We start from the raw sequence: 21,537 nt of genomic DNA, 5'->3' as shown, positions 1-21,537 counted from the left end.
CAGGACTGGAAAAAGTCAGTTTTCATTCCAATCACAAAGAAAGGCAATGCCAAAGAATGCTCAAACTACCGCACAATTGCACTCATCTCACACGCTAGTAAAGTAATGCTCAAAATTCTCCAAGCCAGGCTTCAGCAGTACATGAACCGTGAACTTCCTGATGTTCAAGCTGGTTTTAGAAAAGGCAGAGGAACCAGAGATCAAATTGCCAACATCTGATGGATCATGGAAAAAGCAAGAGAGTTCCAGAAAAACATCTATTTCTGCTTTATTGACTATGCCAAAGCCTTTGACTGTGTGGATCACAATAAACTATGGAAGATTCTGAAAGAGTTGGGAATATCAGACCACCAGACCTGCCTCTTGAGAAACCTGTATGGAGGTCAGGAAGCAACAGTTAGAACTGGACATGGAACAACAGACTGGTTCCAAATAGGAAAAGGAGTACGTCAAGGCTGTATATTGTCACCCTGCTTATTTAACTTATACACAGAGTACATCATGAGGAACTCTGGGCTGGAAGAAGCACAAGCTGGAATCAAGATTGCTGTGAGAAATATCAATAACCTCAGACATTCAGATGACACCACCCTTATGACAGAAAGTGAAGAGGAACTAAAAAGCCTCTTAATGAAGGTGAAAGAGGAGAGTGAAAAAGTTGGCTTAAAGCTCAACATTCAGAAAACAACGATCCTGGCATCTGGTCCCATCACTTCATGGGAAATAGATGGGGAAACAGTGGAAACTGTGTCAGACTTTACTTTTTGGGGCTTCGAAATCACTGCAGATGGTGATTGCAGCCATGAAATTAAAACACAGTTACTCCTTGGAAGGAAAGTTATGATCAATCTAGGCAGCATGTTAAAAAGTAGAGACATTACTTTGCCAACAAAGGTTCGTCTAGTCAAGGCTATGGTTTTTCCAGTGGTCCTGTATGGATGTGAGAGTTGGACTGTGAACAAAGCTGAGTGCTGAGGAATTGATGCTTTTGAACTGTAGTGTTGGAGAAGACTCTTGAGAGTCCCTTGGACAGCTAGGAGATCCAACCAGTCCATCCTAAAGGAAATCAGTCTGGGTGTTCATTGGAAGGACTGATGCTAAAGCTTAAACTCCAGTACTTTGGCCACCTCATGCGAAGAGTTGACTTATTGGAAAATACCAATGCTGGGAGGGATTGGGGGCAGGAGAAGAAGGGGACGATAGAGGATGAGATGGCTGGATGGCATCACCAACTTGATGGACATGAGTTTGAGTGAATTCTGGGAATTAGTTATGGACAGGGAGGCTGGTGTGCTGTGATTCGTGGGGTCACAAAGAGTCGGACATGACTGAGCGACTGAACTGATATATATACATACATATATTTATCCTGAATTTTACAAGCTACATTTTTCTGTAGAAGACTCTTACTCCTTGACTTCAGGTTGTACCTTATAGACGTTATTGTTGTTGTTTAGTCATTAAATCATGTTTGATTTTTTAGTGGCCCCATGGACTTCCCAGGCAAGAATACTGGAGTGGGTTGCCATTTCCTTCTCCAGGGCATCTTACCAACCCAGGGATTGAACCAGAGTCTCCTGCATTGGTAGGCAGATTCTTTACACTGCACTACCAGGGGAGCTTGTGGACATTACGTTATATGAAATACAACAGTTGCAGAAAGACAGATGTTAATATCTAAATTGGTCAAACTCACAGAATTTAAGAGTAATGTGATGGTTACCATGGGGTCAGGGGGAGTAGGGAGAAATCAGTATTTCCTATGCATAGGTACAAGGTCTCAATTATGCAAGGTGAATAAATTCTAGAGTCTTACTGTACAGCATCGTCCCTATGCTTAAAGTTATTGTATTATACAATACAATACAATGAACTTAAAGTACATTGTATTGTGCAGTGTTATATACTTAAAATGTTTTTAAATAAAGCATTTTAACTTTTCTTACAGCGATAAAGTAAAAATATAACAAAAATATAAGAGTACAGAATCAAACAAATAAAAATGTATTTAAACAGTTAATTTTATGATAGACATCAATGGGAGAAAAAGATCAAGACTGAGTAAATCACAGGGTGTGCTCTAATTCCTGACTATTTCATCTACTGTTAGTATCACTGTAAAATGCTGATTTCACTCTATAACCTGAATGATTTTCATAACCTCCAGTAAAATTTTTTGTACTATGCTTCCTGTTGAAAACCCTATAAGCACAGAGACACCAAGACTAAGGATTTGGGTAGTCAAACCCCACACAAACTCTTAACACTTGTCTCAGCTGATTTATCTCTATTTACTTCCTATTCCATGTTTTAATGGTCTTCTGGTACACAGTTCCCTCTGAAGCACTTTTATCATCTGATTTCTGGAGATCCTTTCAGCTCAGGGAAACACCTCCTTCCTCTACGTTCTGGGGGACTAGCCTAACTCCCTTCACCTCCATTACCTTCGCCCTGTCCTCATCACAATTTAGCAGATTTTCCGCCCAGACTTTATCAGACAGAGATACCTTTTTGGGTTCTATTTACACCATCCAGACAGGGGCTCTGATCTCTAGAATCCTCTGTCCACAAAGGTCGGATGAACAGGAGGGGAGGACAGACAGACATCAGGCTGAAGTCCAAGAAGGAGGTTCTGAAGAGCAGGAGGGAGAGGAGCCGAGCTGCTCACCTGGTTACAGACGGGCTTGTACTTGAGCCCCGGCTTGTTCAGGATCTTCTCCAGCTGCTTGTGGTTGAAGTTGGACACCCCGATGGACTTGGTCAGCCCTGCATCCTTACACTTCTCCAGGGCCTGGGAAGGAGGGGTGGTGAGCAGTCATTTGAAATGAGTGATAGAACAAGAATAAATGATGGAAAAAAATCTGTAAAAAGTGTCTCATGTCAAGAATTGACATTGATTTTAAGAAAGAAAAAAGGAGAAGAAGGTCATGACACAAGAAGAAGAATTAACCATCTCCTCCTTAGAAAACCCTGGAGAAGACCTATCACATGGAAAGAAACAGATGCCTGGCTTCACCGTCCCAGATTCTGTCCTTTTCTGTGAGCATTTCAGCAATGGTTTCCTCCCCACAACCCCAGCATCCCAGTCCTTAGATTCATGAACTGCTGACTCTGATGGTCCAGAGCCCATTCTCACAGGTGGAAGAAATGAAGGAGGTTCCCCCTCTCCTGACTCCTCCCCTGGTTCTCTCCTCCCTGGACTCACCTCCCACGTGCGACAGAAATCCACTGAGTCATATATAATTTTTCCATTTTCATCTTTTGGAAAAAGTTCCTCTCCTGGCTGGAATAGAAGCAGTCATTTTAGAAATGTCACAAAATAATTTCTCCATATAGTCAGCCTGCCAGGCACATCTATGACCAGGACACTAACCTCCATAAGATAGGTTTACAACATTCAAGATCTCTTACACTTACCATATGTTTTAATAAATAGAACTTTCCTAGGTCCTAAAGGGGACTCATTGTGACTGATGTAAAGAATGGCAATGTTACATGGCTTTATTTCCAGAATAAAGATTACAATCTTGACTTAGATGTGATAGAGTTTCTTTTCTCTCTGAGCATCTGATAGCCCTAGGGCAGACACATGAACCAAGACTCTCCTTAGGTTGATATGGGATGTGAAAGGTCCAGATATGCTCTCAAATGTTCATGACCATGAGCCTTGAACTAATCAAGGTTAATTTACCATTGATGGAAAATGTTGATATAAAAATAAAGCCAACCAAGAATAATGGAAAGTTAGGTGGTATGGGGGAAAAGGAGACACTTCTGAAGAGTACTGCAAATCCTGATATCTTCCATAGCTGGGCCTTGCCATCTACATAAACCAATAAACTCTTCTGCATAGGATAGGATGGCTCGGCTTGGGTTGATTTGTGCAACTTAAAATCAACCTAGAACTCTGAGACAATCTAGAAGGATAGGTTGGGGAGAGAGGTGGGAGGGGGGTTCAGAATGGGAGGGACACATGTATACCTATGGCTATGGCAAAAGCATCACAATATTATAAAGTAATAAACCTTCAATTAAAATAAATAAATAATTTTTAAAAATAGTTCTAAGTAATACAGTTCTTAATGGCTAAGTGCAGTCCACAGACCTCATCATAAAGACAGGCAACAGTGTAGACAAGGTCTCCTAAGTCCCAGTAAAGATTTAGACTCACCTAGAGAGAGCACCATCAAATCTGCTCAACTTGAAGGGGTGAAAGATGAGATAAACTCATCTTGTTCAAGTGTAAGGCAATGTCATGCTCACCAAGGCTATACCAAACTCTGTGTTCTTAAAATCCCCAAGGGACTCAGGAGTCATACTCAGTACTGTGCAGAACTCACCTATTTCTATTCCCTCAAGTTTTTTAGCAGAGAACATGAGATTGTTGAGCTTTTTTCTCTGGGAGGAATGACAAAGAAATTAAAAATTAAAAAAAACTCAGTAAAAAGATAATCATAAATGTTTGGGAATTCTACTCTAGTGAAGAGCATATCCTACTATGAAAAATCTGAAGTCAATCATCCATGCAGGATGATAGACATTCTGACATAAGAAATATAATAGTTGTGATCAAGTTGACTCATTGGGAAAGACTCTGATGCTGGGAGGGATTGGGGGCAGGAGGAGAAGGGGATGACAGAGGATGAGATGGCTGGATGGCATCACTGACTCCATGGACGTGAGTCTCAGTGAACTCCGAGAGTTGGTGATGGACAGGGAGGCCTGGCGTGCTGCGATTCATGAGGATCGCAAAGAGTCGGACACGACTGAGTGACCTGATCTGATCTGATCTGAATCATATAAATTGCCAACCTTCAGAGCCAGTGGAAAATGAATAATGTAGAGATCGACATAGTCCAGTTGAAGATTTTTCAGTGACTTTTCCAAGGCTGGTCGGACCAACTCTGGTTGAAGGCAAGTAGACCAAAGCTGCAGAGATTAAAGAAAGGAAGCTGCATGAAATTAACATTGTGGGTAATTTTGTTTTTATGCTTTCATCTAAAAATCAGAGATTTTTCCTGATTAGAAATGGATGATCACAGAGGAAAACCACCCTGTTTCTTTTTCAGTTCCATTTTTTTATCTAACCAACCCATGTAAACTTTGTTATTTGATTGAATTTATCATTAGTACATCATTCACAATGGAAGAAAATGATCCAAGAAATAAAAAGCATTATCAAATAACTAATATACCCATCATCTGAATTATGTTTAATAAAGTTTAAAATTAGTTCACAAAGTCAATCTAATTATATCAAAGAATAAATCCTCTTAGGAGTAATTAGAATCTTTTTGTTTATATAACTGTAGGAAGTGTTTTGAACATATTATTACATACAGAACATAATTCAAGACATTTAGTTAGATCTTATGTAATAAAAAATAGCTCCTCTATTTCCACCTCTTAGATGGAAGAACTGAGATTTAGAATTTGAAGAAAATTTAGAAAGTTCCCTAGATGATAAGGAAAGTTATAATCTAATTATTTCTGTCTGATTCATTAGCCCATATTAAATCACACTACTCTGGTCTAGGCTCAGAAAAACAAAGTGACTTTAATTTAAAATTAAAATTTGAACCAATGATGAGAAAGCCATCATCACTCTCATTTTCTTTTTGGACACCAGATTTAATACACAAGTATGTGTGAAAAAAGTTGTACCAATAAGCAGTGTTCCCCAAACAGCTACTTATCTGACTACATAATTATCACCTGCACACAATGACTTGCACACATGTGCACACACAACACACACAGAACCTTTGAAGTGTAGAATATGTCTTCTCTCTTCACAGTGCCATCTGCAATCTTGCTCCGAATGGCTTGTCCAACTTGCCTTTCATTTTGGTACAAATGAGCACAGTCAATATGGCGGAACCCAACCTCTATAGCCAATTGGGTGATCTCCAGAGCTTCACTCTTAGGAACCTACATAAGCAACAAATGTGGTAGTTGAATATTCACACAGTAATGAAACTGATGATGCACAAGCTTTGATTTTTCCCAAGAAAAATAAACAAACAAAAGCTTTAATGTTTCTTTGTGCCTTTGGTTAGTTCTGCATGTGTGGTGTTGAACACATGATAGTTTACCTGAAATTTCCTGCAAAGTTATTAAATGAATACCCAGGAAGTCTTCAATCCCAGGTGATCAGTGATTGATTAAAGGCATCAGAGGACCCTAAACGCCACCTCCAGGTTCAGTGATGTGCTGGAGGAACTCATAAAAGTGAAAAAAGTGAATGTGTTAGTTGTTCAGCTATGTCTGACTCTTTGTGACTTCATGGACTGTAGTCCGCTAGGCTCCTCTGTCCATGGAATTCTCCAGGCAAGAAAGGAAGATCCCCTTCTCCAGGGGATCTTCCTGACACAGGTATCAAACCTGTGTCTCCCGAGTTGCAAGCAATTCTTTACCATCTGAGCCATGGATATCATTTATACAGTGAGATATTCTAAGCAAAGTCAACAAGGATAAAGGTTCATGATATAAAGCACCAAGAAACAAGGTGAAATCTTGTAAGAGTGCTCTATCTACCAATGTAGTCATGCAGAATACACAAAATAAAAACTATACCTATTCAAAGTGTACTAAGTGATTTTTTAATTGCCTATCCTGGTGGCTCAGATGGTAAAGAATCTGCCTGCAATGCAGGAGATGTGGGTTCGATCTCTGGGTCAGGAACATCCCTTAGAGAAGGGAATGGCAACCCACTCCAGTATTCATGTCTGGAAAATCCCATGGAGAGAGGAGGTTACCAGGTTACAGTCCTTGGGTTTGCAAAGAGCTGGACACAACTGATGGACTACCACTTCTGCTTTCTTTCCCTGTGTAATGCTACCAAGGGATATCAGCAACAACCAAGCTGGTTAACAGTTCCATCACCTCACATAGTTAACTTTTATAGGTGTTTGTGAGACATTTAAGGTCTACTCTCCTGGCAAATCTCAAGAATATAACCCATTATTATTAACAGTAGCCACTGTGCTGTGCATCAGGTCTCCAGACTTATTTATCTTACAACTGAAGGCCTTTACCATTTGAGCAGCATCTTTCCATTTTCCCCAACTTCATCCCCAGCTCCTGGTCACTGTGATTCTACTCTCTGCTTCTATGAGTTCAACTTTTTTTTATAGATCCTACTCATAGACAGATCATGCAGTGTTTGTTCTTTACGTCTGACTTATTTTACTCAGCTTAATGTTATCCAAGTTCATCCATGTTGTTGCAAATTATGGATAATTTCTTTTATAAGCCTGAATAATATTTTGCTTCTTTTTATGTGACTTGTAATCTTTTCTTTTTCAAGGAGGTGCTTGTCTAACTTTCATCTGTTGGGTCTAGTTCTGGCTTTCCTTAAATGCAGGGGCATTCAGGGATGTGCTGAGGAATGAATTAGTGAGCTTCAGTAATAGCTGAACTCTTCCCTCTCCTCATCCCAGTTTGTACCACAAAGTCCTGTCTTCTGTCTTGAAATTTTTTATGAATATTTCCTTCTGTTTCATACATAAAAGAAGTGATATTCAAAGTTTAAGGACCAGAATCTTGCCATACAACTATTCAATATGTACTCTAAAGACAAGAGGGGTAGCAAATTTTCTGGATTCCAGTCTAGTAAATTATCCTCTTTGTCCCTCTTACACTCAAGCACTGAAGACCATAGTTAGATAAAAATATATTACAAAAGCCAAGAATTGAAAGCTTTCCCTATAAGACTATAACTTGTCTCCTCAAATGGCACTGAACTTTCCATTAGAAGAAGTTTCCACACATAAACAGAAGTACAGGCCAAAACACAATTGAAGTGTTTCTTCCCTGTGACCTAGTAGGTATTCCACAGTAGAAAAGCAATTCTCTCCCATTAGTTTTAAGTCATCTCTCTCATCTTTAGGAATTTTTATCTCAAATACTTCTCTGGGTCATGTCTTTTTGGAAGGAGGAAATGGTTCTGGAATTAATGAACTATAGAGAAACCTAGCCATTACAATCACCCTCAAAGCAAAGTGGCTGACAGTCAGTGTTCTTGACAGCTGAGTCTCACCTCTTGTGCCAAGCTGGGAGAGAGATGGAAACTGGAGGGGAATCCAGAGTAATCTGCAGGTGAGCACAGCCTCAGACCCTGATACAGAGTGGAGACTGGATATTCTCTCCCCTTTCACAGGGCATGGTTCTAGCCTGGTTAGTAGAACCACATGATCCTCCCAAAGTCACACAGGAACTCAGTGCTTGACAACTGAAGTCCCTTCTACTCACGTCACATCCACTAGAATTTATGTCAACCCACAACCACTACTCTTACCTCCTCAGGGGCATAGGTTCCAAATCCCAGGATAGGAATGAAGTGGCCATCATTAAGCTTCACCCTCTGGTATTTGGGATCCATTGCCTGTTGCTCTTCTGAGTAAGCAGACTCTGTTTTTTTTTTTCCTTCTGCCTTCACAGGTTATAAATAATATGAAGGTAACGCCCCAACTGCACCATCCAATGTTAGTAGATACACTGTAGGAGGAGCATGATTAAACCAATACCCATGGAGTAAGAAATAAACAAAGGGTTTTAACTTGTTTGCTTTTTTATCAGAATAATATTCACAGTGCACAATGATATAAACCATTAATTTCTTGGAAAATTTTACTTTATTTTTTTAATAAGCAAATTTTAAATTCTGGATCCACTTACATTATTGTAAATTATTTCATGGGATTTGCTGAATAATTATTGACCATATGTTAGACTAGAAACCACATGTACCAATTTTTTAAATTTTCTAATTATGAAGCCCAACTTGAGCAAACATCAATTGAAACAATTATCTATATTACAGTGCATACATACACATACTTATACACACAATCACAGAATTTAATGTAATGACTAATAAGGATTTCTCAAAACGCTAACACTTAATAAAGAATGAAAACATCAAATGAATATAAATTTGCCTTTTTATATAGCCTACCAGCAAAATTATTTTGCTTATAGATGGTGATGAAATCCTGAAAATGATATGAAAATCAGACATTCTGGCAAAGGTCTTATTAGAGGTTAGTTATTAATGGTTTTTACTGTGTGCGATATGTTAACAGACTCTCTGTTCAAGTCTTTTAGCTAGTTTTGTTGTTCAGTTGCTTAGTCATGTCTGACTCTCTGACCCCATGGACTGTAGCACGTCAGGCTTCCCTGTCCTTCACCATCTCCCGGAGCTTGCTCAAACTCATGTCCATTGAGTCACTGATGCCATTCAACCATCTCTTCCTTTGTCATCCTGTTCTCCTCCTGCCTTCAATATTTCCCAACATCCTGGTCTTTTCTAATGAGTTGGCTAGTTAGAGAACTTTTAAAATTGCCATGACGTAAATGATATTTTATATAATCTGTTATCTTGCTCAACATTATTCACAAAAGGAAGACCTGTAAACAAGTTAAATTATAATATAGCTGGAAGAGTGAGGGAAATCATCAAGCATTGCTACAACGGAATGTTGTGAAGCCAATTAAAATTCAATAATTAAAATGGAAATTAAAGTTAGCTAAAGAGTGAGCTATGAACTGTTGGATTTTCCCATGGAAGCATAAGGAAAATTAAAGAAACTAGCTATACAACCTCATAGGAGCCCTGGGAAAGAGTCAGAGGAACACCTAGAGTGAAAAATGAACCAGCTGCCCAGGTGATGGAGTGGTAAAGAATCCGCCTGCAATGCAGGAGACACAAGTTCAATCCCTGGGTTAGGAAGATATCCTGGAGAAGGAAATGAAAACCCATTCCAGTATTCTTGCCTGGGGAATTTCATGGACAGTGGAGCCTGGCAGGCTATAGTTCCATAGGGTCTCAAAAGAGTCAGACACAACTCAGTGACCAAACAACAACAACAAATGAACACCCAATTAAGAAAAATTCAGAACAGAATGGCAGGAAATTTCATCATGTATGTACTCACCTGTACCCTTCTGCTTGGGGCAATGCAGTCTTGTTCAGCTCCCAGTTGCCTCCCTTAAACCAGAATGATCACAGAAAACCTTATCTGCAATGTTCCAACCTACTTAGGGGCTGCCTGGAGACTGGTGTCTGTTTCACTCAGTATTCTAAGCTTAAACTGAAGAGCAGCTGGAGTATCTCATAACAGCTGTAGGGGGACTATACATATGTGGGGCCAGGGACAAAGGATAAGGGTGGAGACATAGACTAGACCATTAAAACCCTGAGTAGAACTGGAGTGTGGATTTGGGGGATAGTAGGGCATTTCAAAAACAATCATAAACTCAGGAGAATCAAAAAGATTCACATATGCCAGACAAGATTATGACTCAGAAATGAACCAAGTTGTCCTCAGTTTTCCTTTGAGCTGATCCCAGGACTAGGAGTATGCCAAGCAAACTAGTGAAGGACTGTCAGGACATGAAACAAATCTACCAGCAGTGAGTGTTTGCCTGTTGTTTCAAGTACCCAACTGTGAACACACACAGGAACATATACACACACACATGACATAAAGAGAAAAGGAGAAAGAAAGAAAAAAAGAAAAAGGAAACCATGGTCCAGGAAAGGAAGAAAATAAATTGGCACCGACTCTTCCTGAACAGTCACAGGAGCCACACTTAGCACACAGTGAGTGTCACACACTGTCCTGGGGAGGAGCTCCAGGTAGGATGCTGAGCTCAGCTTCCCCAGGAGCACATCAGGGCTCCTTCTCCTGAAAACACACGACACCAGCAGAAAGCCTTGTCCACACCAGGGCTGTAAAGAACTGTCCACATGGAGCTGGGTGGGAAGGGAAGAGAAGCCGTCAGATCAGGACTGAGCCCCCGGGAGGGCCCCAGACGAGAAGGAGGAACAGGGGCTCAGAGGTCCTCCCTGGAGAGACCCGTGCCTGCCACGCACTGGGTGCCGCAGCCCTGGGACGACCCCGTGAGGTCGCAGCTCCACAGCTGCTGTGAACCCAGGGGGACCCACAGGGACCCACAGGAGGCCTGGGAACCTGACTCCTCTCCTGAGACACGCACCCACTCCTGCTCCTGGAACAGGCTGAGGGGGCGGCAGAACACTGCTCAGACTCGGGCTGATTTACTGGGCAGCCTGTGTGCCTCCAGCCCACAGATGCCCCCTCAGCACCTCTGGATCCGGTTCACACCCCCTGGGGCGAGGGCCACCCATGCTGGGCAGAGTGGGTAGTGCCCATACAAGGACACACCTGCAAGACATGGACGGATAACTAGTTTCGTGGAAATGGAGAAAGTTAAACAAATTGAAAAGATAGAGGAATTCGTCTCAAATGAAAGAATAAGAAAATAACACCTGAAAAATCAACTAATGAAACAGATGCATTGCTTACCAAAGTACTTTACCAGAATTCAAAGTGTCAGTAATAAGAATGCTAACTGAACTAGGGAAAACAGTAAATGAATACAGTGAGACTGTTAACAAGTAACTAAAAAATATTTTAAAAAATAACCAGTCAGAACTGAATAACGCAATAACTCAGATTAAAAAAACACTCTAGAAGGAATTAATAGCAGATTAGGTGATACAGAAAAATTTATAAGTGACCTGGAAGACAGATTTATGTGAATCATGCGTTAGCATTAAAAACAGCAAAAAGGGAAACAAACTTTAAAAAAGAGAACAGTTTAAAAAGCCTCTTGGACAGCATCAGGTGTACTAACATCCTCATGATAAGAGTCCTAGAAGAAAGAGAGAGAGAGAAGGGCAGAAAAGGCATTTGATGAAATTATGGCTAAAAATATTCTGAACCTGCAGAAGGGAAAAGCTATCCAGGTGCAAGATGCACAGAGGACCCCAAATAAGATAAAACCAAAGAGGCCCACACCAAGACACATCATAATTAAAATGGCAGAAGTTAAAGATAAAGAGAGGATTCTAAAGGCAGCAAGAGAAAAATGATGAGTCACATACGAGGAAAAAGACACCAGGCTGTTGGCTGATTATTCTGCAGAAATTAGGCACAACAGTGTGGCATGATGTTTCTAAAGTGCTGAAAGGGAAAAACCTACAACCTAGGATACTAGGAAATAGATCCAATAATGTATAATAACCCTAAATGGAGTATAATCTATAAAATAATGAATCACTCAGTTGTACATCTGAAATAATATAATATTTTGTCAACTATATTTCAGTGAAAAAGACAAGAATGTTTGCTTTCCTGCTCATTAAAATCATACATACAAATTACAGAATTTAGGGGAAGAAAGGAGAGGTTAGAGAATAAGTATAACCTATAATTAGCCTGTTGTGCTTGTGCTTAGTCACTCAGTCGTGTCCAACTCTTTGCGACCCCATGGACTGTAGCCCACCAGGCTCCTCTGTTCTTGGGATTCTCCAGGCAAGAATACTGGAATGGGTTGCCATACCCTTCTCCAGGGTATCTTCCCAACCCAGGGATAAAACCTGGGTCTCCTGCATTGCAGACATATTCCTTACCATCTGAGCCACACGGGAAGCCCAATTAGCCTGTTAGAAAAATTTTAACATTTGGTACATATTTTTTGTCTTGATTTTCCTTTACAAATGTGTGAATTTGTATTTTATTTACAAATCAGATAATCTGCAACATGCAAACTGTATGCTTTCCTTTTGACTTAAGTATCTTCTGAAGCTCTCAAATATTATTTTCAAAATCCAGTATTATATTTTGCTTGTTTTGAGTAGTGTGTTGTCTTAATTTACTTTATTCTTTCATCATTTGGGTTTGCTTTAGCATTTTGATTAGTTCTTGCATATTTTGCCACTCATTCATAGATTCATACGGCAAAACTTTATTGAAAATATTTTATGTGCCCAGACACTTTTATCCACAAGTAATGAAAATAGGAAATAAAATTTTTAAATGACTTGATAGTCTAGTGGAGGATAAAGACTATGGATAAAATCAGAAGTATGTAGCTGTTAGGAGTGGGAGAGTTCCCCTTGAGAGATAACCCTGCAGTTTCTCACATTTCTGTGCACCTGATATGCAGAGACTCTGACCACATTTCATCCCACACTAAGTTTTCAAGACATTTGTACAGTGAACATCCTTGCAATATAGAGACAGTGGCTCCCTGCAGAGACATGGAGGGCATGTTTGCTGTGCAGTAACGTAAAGAAAACCTCTCCCTCATGAGAAAAGGAGGGATGCTGAGAGCATACTGTCATTGACCCAGGATCCCTAGACGCAAGGTTTTTTCCCTGTCCCTCAACTCACTGAATATTCAGGCATCACCTGGTACCTTCACTCCAACTTTAGAAATGGGAACCCAAGGAACTAGCACAACACACCTTGTTGTGGAGAACATTTCTGTAATATACTCTGTACACGAACTCATTACCTTGTAAACCTTAATCCTATACAATGTTCTATGTCAATTATGGCTCAACAAAGCTGGAAAATATGTCAATTATGGCTCAACAAAGCTGGTACTCTTATTTGGCTACAGCATTTGTTATGAATAATAAACATTCTTTCCTTTACCAGCATCTGTGAAACCAGGGCAAGCTTATTTGTTAGCTCACAAATTAGGTTGAAATCTTATATTCTTCATGATTCTTGACATAACACAATATGACTGAGCCAAAGGCTAGAACAGGACAAAGGTTAGAAAATAGCATTACATTAGGGAATGTTAACTTCCTTACAAAGAGAGAATTGGGCAGCCCCAAACTGCTACCAGCAACCCTGTAATAGCTCGTGAGTGTGTCTGGATATTAAAATTCCACAACATTCTAACCAGACACCTGCCATTTGAATGAGTAACTTCAGTGATACAGAGGCAAGGGAGCTGAATACTCAGAGGACTGACCAGAGAAGAAAAGTCATCAGCTGCAATCCAAACAACTTCCAGGATCAGAGAGCACACAAGGGAAGGTCAGACTGTGGGACACCAACGAATGCATTCTTTACCCTACCCACATCCATTTGTAGTCTCTATAACTGAGATCATGGGACAAATTCTGACCGTCCTCCATAGGAGGGAGACACTAGGACCACCTAGTTCTCTATAACTTCCTCGCCGGACATGGTGACTCTCCATAGGGTCATTAAATGCTGGTGCAGGTGGTCCATTGGGAGAAGAGTGGAGTTATATCTGGCATGATGCACATATGTGTCAAACGCCAAGCCCATCTTGCTCAACTTGCAGTGTCAATCCAGATGTGCTGCTGGAACGGGTGTGCACACCTTAACCATGAGGTGCCCTTGGGCAAACTTGGAAAGTCAGAGCTTGAGCCGTCTCCCTTCTTCCAAGTAGCTGCCCATTTTCTATAAAGTTCAAATGTAAGGCAAGAAAATTTCTGCCAATGTTCCCCTTGCCCCTTCTCAAAATTATCCACCTTATCCACACTGTTATCAGATAAGGGGGGAAGCAAGAAGTAGAAAAGGAGGGGAAATTTATAACCATTTATATAATACAGTGCCTCTTCAGGTTTACAAACATAAAAACAATCACCTTCCATGTGGCCTTGGACAAGTCAATAACCTCTGTGGTTTCTTTATCTGTAAATAAGTAAGTTGAACTTACTTCATAGGGTGTTTGAGTCGTTGAGACTGCTGCCTGGAAAACAACAATCACTCAAACTATTGGGTAATATAATTGGTGCTGTTGCTCCATCAACACAACATTTCTGCTCCAGTGTGTCTGTGATTTAAATTATTTTTGTTTATTTTTTTTTTTCTGCTTCACGGATCTAAGGTATGAGGAGAGCAGTTTTCCATGCTTTGTGAAGGGACAGTAGTTGTAATTTTAATTACTTTCTGAAGAGATAGAAAATCAAAATATCTGATTCTCATTTTCTGTAGAATATACAGTTTCTGTGGCAAATAAATGCTGAGGTACAGAAAAGAAAAACACAGTTATTCGTACTTCTTGGAATTGATCTTTCTTGGAAAATGGTAGCTGAAGAACATACTCTATTCTTGATACAAAACCAAGACTTGGGAGTACCCCATCATTGGGGACTAGCTCCACAGAGACAACCATTGTCCCGAGTCCTCGGGACATCTCTTTTTTATTATGTTGCATACGTGTGACAGTAAATCTGGTGTTTGCTGGGTGGTGAGTAATGAATGAGCTGTCTCCCTTGGATCCTCCAGTTGTGTTGGGTACCTTAGACATGTTGTGTAACCATGAGGTCAGGGTTCTTCCTTGTAAGAGAGAACTAAAGATGTTTTAGAGATAAGGAACATAGACTTGATTAGAAGCAATTTCAAAAGTTTGTGACCAAATAATAAGTAAGATAAATGACCCTGAATTTCTGTACATTTGAGCAATAGTCCTTGATATCTGTTTCTACTGTGAATGCCAAAATTCACGTGTGAAATTTTACAGATACTGTCTGACAGAGACTCTCTGTGGTCTGGAGAATAAGCAAAAGGTCTTCTTATGTGGAGGTCTTTTCTCCCAGCACAGATCCAAGATGTCCTCCATCCACAATAGGCCATTATGTTAAGCTTTTTGTTTGTTTGTTTCTGTTTTGTATCAACAATTAGACATCAAGACCTCAAAGCAGTAACCCTCTCTTTTCCCTCCGGAGTTCAGCTGATCACCATGCAGGCAGCTGGATCTGAATGCACAAAGGACTGGGGGCAATGCTGTGGAGCTAGTCCCTGATGATGAGGGTACTCCCAAGTCTTGGTTCTGTATCTAGACTAGAGTATGTTCTTCAGCTACAATTTTCCAAGAAAGATCAATTTGAAGTAGAACGAATAACTGTGTTTTTTTCTTATTCATCTGAATTTGTAGGTGGAAATCATGAACACTATATTGAGAAGACTTTCCTAGTTATCAGAACAATAGGTGTACTTGCTCCAGGACTTGGAAGAAATTGTTCTGATTGAAGATGGAGTGGATGAACATCCAGCAGATGTTAGAGTGCACGTAACCTAAGAAGAGCTCCTTGAACGCTTGTGAATCTGAGCATTTCCTATACATTATTTTCAACCCCTTCTAGTTCAGTTGGTAAAGAATCTGCCTGCAAGGCAAGAGACCCCAGTTTGATTCCTGGGTCAGGAAGATCTGCTGAAGAAGGGGTAGGCTACCCACTCCAGTATTCTTGGGTTTCCCTTGTGGCTCAGCTGGTAAAGAATCTGCCCACAATGTGGGAGACCTGGGTTCGATCCCTGGGTTGAGACTATCCCCTGGAGAAGGGAAAGGCTACCCACTCCAGCATTCCAGCCTGGAGAATTCCATGGACTGTATAGTCCATAGGGACACAAAGAGTCAGACACAACTGAGCAACTTTCACTTTCACTTTCTACAACAAATATGATATTTATTAATGTAACACTTTATTCCTGTTGCGATCTGATCACAATTATTCTGTGACTGTGACTGGCCTTCAAGTTCTCTCAAACACTGAGATCTGGTAAGTGCAAGAATACAAAGATGAAGAAGAACAGGTGATAGTTCTGAGATGTGGAGGGGAGGAACAGAAGCAAGATTGGGGGAACATGACCAAAGCCCCTGGGCCACCATCATCTGGAGCTTACCATCAATCTGTCCCCACAGTTACTATGGTTTGGGAGGCACTGTGTAGAAAACCAGAGTCAAAGAGAAACAGAAGTGGCTACTGGACGGTGTGGAGAGAATACACTAGAGTGCTTGGTGTGATGTTTGTGGAACAATGTGTTTCCATTCCTGTGTGTCGGCTGTTCAAATTTTTACCATGTCCAAGTCTGCCAGTTCAAGATATAAATCCAAATGCTCTTACAAAACACTTTGAATTCAGCAGGGAAGAGAAATGGTGGTAGTCAAGACAAACTCAGAGTGAGGAGATGTAAAAAACTTTAAATTTTGCACCACCAGCTGGGATAATCAAAAGATTAATTTTGGAAATATTAAGTATTGATGAACAAAGATCACCAGGTGGCCTTGGCAACTGAGCCAAGCAATTTGAGATAAAGTTTTAGGGTGTGTTTCCAGGAAGTTCCACTCCATTCAGCTCTATCAGAAATATAATTGGCAAAGATTTTTCATCTCATTCTGTGGATTGACTTCTCACTTTCTTCATAATTTCCTTTGACATGAAGAATTTTTGAATTTTGACAAATGTTAATTTATTTAGTTTTTCCTTTGGTGACATACCCAAGAAATCATAGCCAAATCCAATGTATTGAAATCATTCCTCAATGTTTTCTTCTAAGGGCTTCATACTTGTAGCTTGCAAATTTGGGTCTTGGACACGTTTTGAGGTTTCTATGTGTACGTGTGTCTGTGTGGTTTAAGATAGAGAGGTCTAACTTTATTCTTTTGTAGATTGATGTGTAGTTTTATCAGCATTGTTTGTTGAAAAGACTGCACTTTTCCCGTAAATGGTCTTAGGCAATCTTGTCAAACAACATTAATTTGTGTTACTTTTCATATTCTGTTCTATTTCACTGGTCTTTATATCTGACTTTATATCTGCCATTATTCACATTATTTTGATGATAATAGCTTCATTGTAAGTTATGAAATCTGTAATTGTGAGAAACCTAAATGTGCTCTCTTTTTATTTTTTCTTTTCCAAGACTTGTTGGGGTATATATAAAGTTCTATCAAATGTATAGATCAATTTGGTTAGTATTGTCATTTTAATATTCATGTCAATTTAATATTCATTTTAATATTCATTGTCATGGTTGCTGCTGCTACTGCTGCTAAGTCGCTTCAGTTGTGTCCGACTCTGTGCAACCCCATAGACAGCAGCCCACTAGGCTCTTCTGTCCCTGGGATCCTCCAGGCAAGAACACTGGAGTGGGTTGCCATTTCCTTCTCCAATGCATGAAAGTGAAAAGTGAAAGTGAAGTCGCTCAGTCGTGTCCGACTGTTAGCGAACCCATGGACTGCAGCCCACCAGGCTCCTCCATCCATGGGATTTTCCAGGCAAGAGTACTGGAGTGGGGTGCCATTGCCTTCTCCGATGAACATGGTTAACTTGCTAATGTTTGTGTCTTTAATGTCTTCAAACAAAATTTTTAAATGATACATTTCTTTTCTCTTTTGGTTATTTCTGAATATTTTTGATAATATTTTCAATGAAATTGCTTTTTAAATTTTCTCTTCAGACTGTTCATCATTTGTATATAGAATGGAAATGATTTTTCTGTGTTGACATTTTATCCTACACTTTTGCTGTAATTGTTCTTAAGCTCTAAGCAGTTTTTTTTTTTAATTTTATCTTTATGGATTTCTACACACATGATTATGTCATCTCAGAACAGAGATAATTTTAGTTATTTTGAAGTATAGTATTTCTTTTTTTGTTTATTTTCTTATTTTAGTTGAAATTCTATGTTGACTAGACAAGGCACATGCAAGTAAATTTTCATATTATTCATCTTAAGAAATGCTTTCAGAATGAAGAAAGAGGACAAGAGGAAGGCAGGGAGAAAAGAGGAATCTTGAATTATACATAAGCATCCTCTTGTGCCACAAGTAAATAATTACTTTTATTTCTCCTCAATCACTTCCTTGAAGAGACTCATCAGTGTACATAGACAGCAAATATTTGCTCATCACATGGTATATTGATGTGGATTTTTTTAAAAAATAAAAATTTGAGGCCAGTATTATTTGTCTTTAGGAGGTGGTCTCGTTTACTGAGTTATCAGTGGTGTGAGTAGGCTGATACTGTGTTGGCAGTTGCTGAAGAAGAAAGTGAAATCAAGAGATGAGGTTCCTATTGGGGGAGATGACTGCCTGCCTCTGTGATCAGAGGAACAGTCCCCAGAGAGGGGAAAACCTATGATGCAGCAGACAGAGGTGGGCTGACTTGAACCACATCCGTATTAGTTACTGTTGCTGGTCCAACAAATGACCAAAAGCTTTGTGGCCTGAAACAACAATACTGCTACATTTCTGGAGGTCAAAAATTCAACATCCGTTCAAGTTCTTAGCGGAAAATCTACTTGATTGCCTTTTCCAGCTCTTAGAGAACTCCTTCATCTATTGCCTTGGGCACTATTTTACCATCTTCAAAGCCATCTGCATAGCCTGTTTGGCTTAGTTGGCTTAAAGCTCAACATTCAGAAAACTAAGATCATGGTATCCAGTACCATCACTTTATGGCAAATAGATGGGGGAACAGTGGAAATAGTGGCTGACTTTTTTTGGGGGGCTCCAAAATCACTGCAGATGGTGATTGCAGCCATGAAATTAAAAGACACTTGCTCCTTGGAAGGAAAGTTGTGACCAATCTAGACAACATATTAAAAATCAGAGACATCACTTTGTCAACAAACCATCTAGTTAAGGCTATGATTTTTCCAGTAGTAATGTAAGCATGTGAGAGTTGGACTATAAAGAAAGCTGAGCACTGAAGAACTGATGCTTTTGAACTGTGGTGTTGGATAAAACTCTTGAGAGTCCCTTGGACTGCAAGGAGATCCAACCAGCCCATCCTAAAGGAGATCAGTCCTGAGTGTTCATTGGAAGGACGGATGTTGAAGCTGAAACTCCAATCCTTTGGCCACCTGTTGCAAAGAGCTGACTCATTTGAGAAAAGACCCTGATGCTGGGAAAGATTGAGGGCAGGAGAAGAAGGTGTCGACAGAGGATGAGATGGTTGGATGGCATCACCAACTCAATGGACATGAGTTCAGGTAAACTCTGGAAGTTGGTGATGGATAGGGAAGCCTAGCGTGCTGCAGTCCATGGGGTAGCAAAGAGTCAGACATGACTGAGTGACTGAACTGAACTGATAGCCTCTTTGAATCTCTCATCTAAAGCTCCTATATTACCACCTCCTCTGTGACTGTAATCCTCCCAAGTCCCATGTATGAGAGATTCATGATGATACTAGGATTACCCAGGTAATCCAGGAACATTCCAATCTCTTTATTTTAATTATCTTTACAGATAATTTCTTTATCTATATAAAATAAAGATAATTAACTCTTTATCTTAAAGTCCTTCTAACCTGTCAGCTCATGTAGCTATTCTGCTCAAAACCTGTATTATTTTCCATTTCTCTGAGACTAAACTCCTTTCTAAAGCCTAATGACAGAGGCCCCTGGGCCCCACTGGTCCTCTGGCCTTATCTTCAACTCCTGTCTCCCCACCTCACTAAACTCCACCCACATCAGCTGACTTGCTGGCCCTTAAATGCTATATAACACTCTTTCTTCCTGAACTTTGCATTTTCTGTTCCAGAGAAATGAAGGGAGCTACTATCTCTGTTTCAAGGCTGTTTCTTGTATAAATGAAAAGTTGTGTGGGATGAAGGGTAGTTGATTCCTAAGAGATGTACAGAAATGTGAGAGATTATGCAGAATTATCTCCAACAAGCACTTACCCATCTCTAACAGCTGAATACTCCTGATTTCATTTATAGTCTCATCCTCCACTAGACTATCAACTAAAGACATTTCTCATTTTAATTATTGATATTTATTGATAAAACAATGTCCTACTAAAGAATGTTCAATAAAGTTTGCTGATTAAGTCAATGAATGGCAAAACATGTAAGAACTAACTAAAATACTGAGCAAAAAAAAAAAAATATATATATATATATATACACACACATATGTCTGAATCACTTTCCTGTACAGCAGAAATTAACACATTGTAAGTCAATTATACTTCAATAAATTTTTTTAAATAAATAAAGAACTTCTAATAATTCTGGGGTTTTATTTTTTAATATTTATTTGGCTGCACTGGGTCTTCACTGGGGCATGCATGATCTTCAGTTGCAGCTTGTGAGAGAGTTGAATTGCAATGTTGTGTTAATTTCTGCTGTTCAGCAAAGTAATTCAGTTATATATACAAATATATATATTCTTTTTCATATTATTTTCCTTTATATTTACCATAGGATATTGAATATGTAATAGCTCCCTATGTGATTATAATAGCTCTTACAACAGTAGGACTTTGTTGTTTATCCATTCTACATACACCAATTTGCATCCGCTCACCCCAAATTCCCAATCCAACCCTCTCCTGCCCCCTTCCCCCTTGGAAACCACCAGGCAATACTTGATAGCTTAGTAAAATACTTATATTAAGTAAAAAATAAGTATAGTTATAGTTCAGTCGCTCAGTCGTGTCTGACCCTTTGTGACCCCATGAACCTCAGCATGCCAGGCCTCCCTATCCATCACCAATTCCCGAAGTCCACCCAAACCCATGTCCATTCAGTCGGTGATGCCATTCAACTATCTCATCCTCTGTCGTCCCCTTCTTCTCCTGCCCTCAATCTTTCCCAGCATCAGGGTCTTTTCCAATAAGTCAGCTCTTCCCATTAGGCGGCCAAAGTTTTGGAGTTTCAGCTTCAACATCAGTCCTTCCAATGAACACCCAGGACTGATCAATATGATTTAGGATGGACTGGTTGGATCTCCTAGCTGTCCAAGGGATTCTCAAGAGTCTTCTCCAACATCATAGTTCAAAAGCATCAATTCTTCAGTGCTGAGCTTCCTTTAGAGTCCAACTCTCACATCCATACATGACTACTGGAAAAACCACAGCCTTGACTAGACAGACCTTTGTTGACAAAGTAATGTCTCTGCTTTTTAATATGCTGTCTAGGTTGGTCATAATTTTCCTTCCAAGGAGTAA

General features: G+C 39.9%; 1 protein-coding gene across 1 annotated transcript in view; it reads right to left on the bottom strand.

Moving 5' to 3' along the window:
* Positions 1-8,409, bottom strand: part of LOC104985999 (dihydrodiol dehydrogenase 3-like) — a 17,322-nt gene extending 8,913 nt beyond the window's left edge. Inside the window, exons 1-5 of the mRNA XM_010836399.1 lie at positions 8,300-8,409; positions 5,764-5,931; positions 4,813-4,929; positions 3,206-3,283; positions 2,669-2,791 (exon numbers count right to left, since the gene is read on the bottom strand). Coding sequence (XP_010834701.1) covers positions 2,669-2,791; positions 3,206-3,283; positions 4,813-4,929; positions 5,764-5,931; positions 8,300-8,383 — 570 coding nt within the window. The 5' untranslated portion in view covers positions 8,384-8,409. The remainder of the gene's footprint in view (positions 1-2,668; positions 2,792-3,205; positions 3,284-4,812; positions 4,930-5,763; positions 5,932-8,299) is intronic.
* Between the last annotated feature and the right edge of the window lie 13,128 nt (positions 8,410-21,537).

Source organism: Bison bison, unplaced genomic scaffold, assembly GCF_000754665.1.
Source record: "Bison bison bison isolate TAMUID 2011002044 unplaced genomic scaffold, Bison_UMD1.0 scf7180017864063, whole genome shotgun sequence".
NCBI lineage: Eukaryota > Metazoa > Chordata > Mammalia > Artiodactyla > Bovidae > Bison > Bison bison.
The sequence above is the reverse complement of the archived record's forward strand: the minus strand, read 5'-3'. Positions and strand labels throughout refer to the sequence as shown.